Source organism: Parambassis ranga, chromosome 9 (genome assembly GCF_900634625.1).
Source record: "Parambassis ranga chromosome 9, fParRan2.1, whole genome shotgun sequence".
Lineage (NCBI taxonomy): Eukaryota > Metazoa > Chordata > Actinopteri > Ambassidae > Parambassis > Parambassis ranga.
Genome location: NC_041030.1, coordinates 11,558,169 through 11,564,870, shown reverse-complemented (window position 1 = coordinate 11,564,870; position 6,702 = coordinate 11,558,169). Strand labels below are relative to the sequence as shown.

The 6,702-nt window shown below is 43.3% G+C and overlaps 1 protein-coding gene across 2 annotated transcripts; it reads right to left on the bottom strand.

The window, feature by feature from the left end:
* Nucleotides 1–393: 393 nt before the first annotated feature.
* isl1a (ISL LIM homeobox 1a) lies at nucleotides 394–5,911 on the bottom strand. 2 transcript variants are annotated; one of them, XM_028414348.1, is made up of 6 exons: nucleotides 5,479–5,911; nucleotides 4,948–5,137; nucleotides 4,006–4,265; nucleotides 2,874–3,157; nucleotides 2,115–2,282; nucleotides 394–1,145 (listed from the first exon to the last, which is right to left on the bottom strand). In XM_028414348.1, exons 1-6 carry the CDS (start codon nucleotides 5,504–5,506, stop codon nucleotides 1,029–1,031), a joined length of 1,047 nt encoding a protein of 348 aa, XP_028270149.1. In that variant the 5' UTR covers nucleotides 5,507–5,911; the 3' UTR covers nucleotides 394–1,028. The 2 variants fall into 2 exon arrangements, with proteins under 2 accessions (XP_028270149.1, XP_028270148.1); XM_028414347.1 differs by having other exon boundaries at nucleotides 2,874–3,160; nucleotides 5,479–5,908.
* Nucleotides 5,912–6,702: the final 791 nt, after the last annotated feature.

The window sequence follows — 6,702 nt, the reverse complement described above, 5'->3', positions numbered from 1 at the left end:
TAAATTCTCTTAAAATAGATTCTTCAACTTAAAAAAAAGCTGCTGTCAGTTTTTATCAAAGATAATATTAAGCTCAGGTCAATTGACTTTGTTCGTGCACATGTAAAAACAAAGAGCAGTGGAGTTGAATTAAAGCAGACTATAGGTAAACTGAGATAGCATATACACCAACATGACACCCAATTAACCGCAGGCTGTCCATCCAGCCATTTAACAGAGCTTGTGTTCGCCTCTTGTGTGGAAAAAAACACCTCAGAAACTCTTTGTTTGTAGATGAAAACAAAAAAAAACATTTTTTTAAAAATCTACTTTTGATAAAAATCCACAGACCAAACTCTATTCTTTTTGTTTTTCTTTTTACTTCAGTTAAGAAAGTTACACAAAAAGGTGGCGAATTTGTCGACAATAAATAATAAATAATTTTGTTGCACGGGAACAAACAAAACATTTTCTTCCAGAGCTAACGGTATTTTTAACTTATTAATTTACACATCTTTGGGAAAGAAAAAAAAATATTCTTGGACTGACACTAACTCACACAAATGTCCCACGAAGCTTGTGGCAAAATAGAGGTATACCTTGTTGCAAATGCTTTAGTACTTGGGTCATGAAGGAAATCATGTAATTAAATGAAGAAAAGCAGTGCTCTTCCCCTCCGCATGGTCTATTATATGATGAGGTGCGTGTATCGAATTTAAAAAAATCACCAGTCTGTTTTCAGAGTAGCGCTGAGCATTTCGCATGGAGGCTACAGGTCAGAATCATCTCCTTCTCAGAGGTCCCATTTATCGATGGAGCCAACTTCTTCTTCTTCTTTTTTTGGCAACTGTAACCAGGCGTGTGAACGGCAGATGACACGTCCGCCTGTCTCTTCTGGATGGACATTAGAAATGGGTATAAGCTGTGGTAAATCCCATGATTGTCTTCACAGTGTCAAAATACAACCAAGGGGTTGTTTGGTGCAGTCGGGAGGGATGGGATGAACAGGGCTGCGTGTTCAGCTCAGTCCAGTCCATGCGCTGTCTCGCTCAGGCCTCGATGGGACTGGACACCATGCTGTTCGGCGTGTCTGGAAGCTGCGACGACATGGACGCTACCTCGCTGCCTGTCGAGTTCGAGCCCGGTCCCCCCTCCGAGAAACTGACCTGTGGGACAGAGCGGGCTGCGGTTAGACACATCTGGACACATAGGTGAGCCCTGTCTATCAGAGGAAGGCGCATATTACTGCAGCCAATCAAGTCACCATATTCCAAAGAAAATTGAACTTTTTAGAGTTTTGAATACGTCATAGAGATCATTCTTATTATGGTATTTATTGACATGGGTGGTAGATTGCTTCCAGCATGCTCTGCTGGTCTGATAGATCATCTGATTAAAGTGTTCCATCCCACAAAACACAGTGTGTGTGTGTGTGTGATGTCTAATGAACGGAAAAGCAAAAATAGCAATAGCTGATATCTTAACCCTGGTCTTCAGCTGGTCCCCCCTACATGTTTACGCCATCCATTACACTATTTAGGCTACTTGTCTAAACACAGCTCAGCTTTCCCGCAACCAAAGCGCGGGTGAGTGGCGTGTCACATTCCAGTTTTTGTCATAAATGCTAATAATCCACTTGTGGCGATGAAAACACATGACACTGTTTTGCGTCCTCCTACATTCTCTGTGCCGGAGCTTGTTTTAAAAGATAGTACTGGGAGATGTGGTCCTGCTGCTGCGTCACCATAAAGGAGATAAATCAATGAGAATGGGACGGTATAAATCTATCCCCACTGCTTCCACATCCGGTGGCCTGACTGCACCGCTGTCTTTTTGTGCCTACACAGGCCTTGTGAGGATTTAAAATCAACTAAAAACTAGAGAACTCTTATGAATCCAGTTATGTGGACCAGCTTCCTCAGGAAATCAAAGATGCATGCATGGAAATGTATTTAGAATACATGACAATAAGTGACTTTTTAAAGTATCCCCATAAATAATACTGGGCTGCAGAACCACAAGTTGCACTTATTTAGTGTGGGGTCAAATTGAGGATAACAATATTTATTTAATTAAAATTTGTAGACAATTAAATAAATGGACTATGACGACTTAGTGAACAGAAAAGGACGAACCAGTTGTTGGAAGGCCGGTTGGTCAATGTCGCTTTGCAGGGCGAAGTCGCTGAGAACTTTCCAGGGCGGCTGGTAGCTCTGCACCTCCACCGGGTTGGCCTGAATGCCTCCATCGTGACGCTCTGGACTGGCCGCCACCATCGGGGTGCCCGTCATTCCCTGGATGTTCTGCAAGGAGATGAGGAGGAGGCCTTGTGGTCAGCACCCATATCTTTCACTGTGGGTGATTACGGATGATGGACTCTGGGTCCTGAAGTATATGTGTGTGTGTAGGTGGGTGGGTGGAGGAGGTGGTGACCTCTGAAATGAATCCGCCAGTCAATCAACAAAACAATCAATAAACAGGTAAACAATTAAAGACAGAGGCATGTTTAGCTTTGCGCATGTATGAGCGCGTCCGCGAGCATGCAGCTTTAAAGCCTCTTATCAGTTTATCCACACTTTCCACAACATCAGCATCACCGCTGTCCTTCACTCTGATACAAAGCCTCCATTTGGCTCTTTGTGAATAAAAGAACTTCACAAAGTGCGCTGTAAGTCCATTCGTCATGACGCTTTAATAGAGGCTACCTTAAATCAGGGGTTAAACCTCCGGATTAATAATGGAGGAGCAGACAGTTGCGACATTTAGGGCCTGTCTTTGTTCAAAGAATGGCCTGCAGGAGGTCACATACACATTTGTTTCGTTTCGTTTTTAGTATAATGTCAATATGAAAGAAAATGGGTGAAGAGGATTTAATTCATGTGGCATCCTCTTACCGTCTTGTCGTTGGTCTGTTGCTGTTGCAGTTGTTTCATAAGCAGGCTTTTCTTCTTGTCCTTGCACCGCTTATTCTGGAACCATACCCGGATCACTCGCGGGCTGAGGCCGGTCATCTCCACCAGCTGCTCCTTCATTAGGGCGTCGGGCCTCGGGTTGGCGTTGTAGCAAGTTCGCAGGGTGTGCAGCTGCTTTTCGTTTAGCACTGTCCGAACCCGGGTGGTCTTCTCCGGCTGTTTATGGACGTGAGGCCGTAGCGCTGGCTGACGGGCGGAGATTGGCTCTGCTGTAGAGAAAAGACGGGGGGGACAACCCGGCAAATACAAAATCAATTTAGGAAAAAGTGAAGAAAATATTTAAGAGGCAGATAGAGGCAGAGTTTCCAACCACACGTTGCACAACTTTGTCCAATATGAGTTTAATGACACTTTACGCATCAGAGGGCTGTGCATGGTGCGCGGCTTTGAGCAAAGTAATTTGTCTGAATACGATCATGTTTTGTGTTTCATTGCTCATTAGATTAAAGTGTGGAACACCAGAAACTCTCACTGACACGTGGGATGAAGGTCATTAGCCTACATTAAAAACAGCAGGACAGCGCAGCTCTTTAACCTCCAACCAAACACACAGAGCAGCACACACTGCATCTGCCTGTCCCAGGCTATGGACACTTCTCCGGCAGCTTGGTGATAACTTGGGGTATTTTTTGACACACATCGTATATCTAATCTACCGACCCTGCCCTGACTTGGTCTGCAGAAGAAGACGATTTGGATAAGAGCAGACAACAAAAGAAGACAAATAAGAAAGAGGGAGAGCTTCACTTCTCATTATGACACCAGGAGAAGAGGTGTGCTGAGTAACATTTACATTAAATTGTAGATCAAAGGTAGGTGGGCTAAACCGCTCTGATAAAGTGTCAGAAATACAAGAGGTGCACTTAATTTGAACGTGAAATGAAGTGTCTCATTCAAAGACACATCGGCACATTTTAAAGCGCCAGACCAAAGAGAAAAGCTTCTAAACTCTAGGAAAAAAAGACGAAAGTAAAAAATATCAAAGGCAGAAACATAGGAGAAAGAAAGTATGTGTTTTCCAGCAGTAACTGTCTCCTCCTCTCCGGGATCTTACCTGCCATCTGCAGCGGTCTGGCGGGGTGCAGCGGGCTGAGTGGGTCTCCGGGGCCCAGGCTGGCCCGTTCCACAACATCGTGATCGGCTCGACAGAAGAGCCCGTCTTCCCGCAAGGCGAACTCGTCACCCGGGATGAGTTGCCGGCTGCAGGCAACGCAGCGGAAACACTCGATGTGGTAGACTTTGGAGCGGGCCCTCATCACAAAGTCATTCTTGCTGAAGCCGATGTTGCATTTAGCGCATTTAATCCCGTATAACCTGAGAACGCGCACACACATATTCACGAGTCACCAACCCGACAAATGCACAGCAAGAAAAATATAATAATAATAATAAAATAATAATTAGTATTATTACAGAATTGTAAAATTATACTCGGAGTTCGAATTATTATTATTATTATTATTATTATTATTATTATTATCCACATTTTTTAACTGCAGTGAAATTTTGTATTGTTGTCATTTTTGTCATTTGTCATATAATAAACAAACCGGCTGCTCAAGTTCGGGTCCAATACACATAAAAAAGAAACACTATATCAGTGAATTTACAGCCTGTAGGCCAATCATAATAAGTGCGTAAAGTCAGGGTGCATTTTTTTTATCATTTCCTACAGGTCCACCTGTCCCGCATCTTGGTGTGTCATATCTCATTTTGATCGTAATCTCCAGACTACTCGTGATGCAATTATGTGCATCACTCAGGTTTATGTGCGTTATTTTTAAAGTAATTTATACAATGAAAACGCACATTAACGAATGAGTTCAAGTTGTTTTCATATTTAAAGTAAAGTCGTGTTTACACACAGAACACGGGGATCCAGTGGACGTGAGTTGGTCCGAATAAAATGTTAAAGCAATATAATAATTCCAATTTCTGCCGTGCAGCTTCAGCTCCTGTCGCATATGGAGAGGTCGTCCTGTCCCGGCCGTCCTACCTGATGTAGTCCCGTTTACAGTAAGTCTTTCCATCCCTGACGAAGCATGTGCAGGACTCGTCCAGGTACTGGCTGCACTCGGCACACTTGAGACAGGCGGCGTGCCACTCCAGGTCCGGGGAGACCCGCAAGATGTACTGGTCGTGGATCTGATTACCGCAGCCCACGCATAGAGACACCAACCGCTTCTCTGGAAGAGCAGCAGAAGCAGGACACATCACACACTGTACCAGGAATAAAGTAAATAAAGCACCACCAATAATAATAATAATAATTATAATAATAATAATTATTATTATTATTAGTAGTAGTAGTAGAAGTAGTAGTATTATTATATGTTGTTGTTGTGTTTCGCTGAATAAAAAGTCTGCAGAAAGATTACTTTCTTTCTTAAAGCTTATCTGAATAACTTCTTTATGATGCAGTGGCTTTAAAAGGCCAAATATGCTCCGTCTGCAGACATCACTTCACAGCTAAAAGTTTGGATTTCACTTCCACAACAGTATCCTGACAAGCGAACAAGTGTCTTACTTTTCGGCGGATCCCCCATGTCGCCCATGTCCACAAAATAAGGCGATGTTAGGTCCACTGTCACAGCGGGCTGCGGAGCCTGGAAGCCTGGATGTGTCCTCCGCTGCCGGGCTGCCGGGCCGAGGGGCTGTGCTGTCCGGCTCGGAGAGGGAGTGTGTGTATGTGTTTGTTGCCGGTGTGTGTGGAGCTCTGATCCTGACAAGCGGCAGGGCTGACGTAGGACATCAGCACGTCATCTGCATGAGCAGCTGATTGGCTCCGCAGACCCTGGCCAGCACTAACCAAACACACACACACAGACACACACGACACACACTGGCACACTTACGTTTGTTCTCCAGCTTTGCTTTGCTCTTTTCTGTTCGTGTAATTTTTTTATTTTGTATTCTGCTGTTTGTTGTTTACACAGAATGACTTTGTATTGCTTCCTTAAAAACACACAAACAGCAACTTTAACTTTTCAGGCCAGAGAGGAGAAAATCCCGGACACACTAGAACATGATCACACTGTGGATGGATTTTACTCACTTACACTCCATTACTGCATTTAAACTATGACAGATTAATATGTCATAGCCATACCGGAGAGGCTCTGCTTTTAAAACAAGGCTCCATGTCTGTCTGTGGGCCTGCTTATCTCAAAATATGCCTCATGTTAATGTTACACCAACACTTATTCTCCAAGTGAAAACTTTACAAACATTCACAAAACAGTATTGTTATCGGTGACAATCAGTTAGTAGTTAGAGGATTTGTACAATTCTTTTAAAAAAGTGAGAGTTTTTTAAAATTCCAGACAAACACGTGGTCCTTAAAGCCAACGAAAACCATCACAACAACATGAACACGCGTTGTTTTCAGCATACAGCAGCTGGGTCCTAAATCAGAGCGCTGACAGGCCAGGACCCACAGGAGCGCCTCTGACACACACCAACACGCCCTCTTGTGTCAGTAAAAGTGCATGAGGAGTGTTAGAGGACACCTGCAGCAGCTTTTTAAATAGATGCTTCAATGGTAATGTGGAAACTCAGTGAATTATTATTATTATTATTATTATTATTATTATTATTATTATTATTATTATTATTATTATTATTATTACCTTAGATCAAACACTGTTGAGAAAATAAAACTCAAAAAGATTTTTGGTATTTCACTTCCTAGTTCACAGCGTGGTTTGGCCCTGCATGGAGAACTTTTGAGTAGCACTGCATCTGGGCCTCC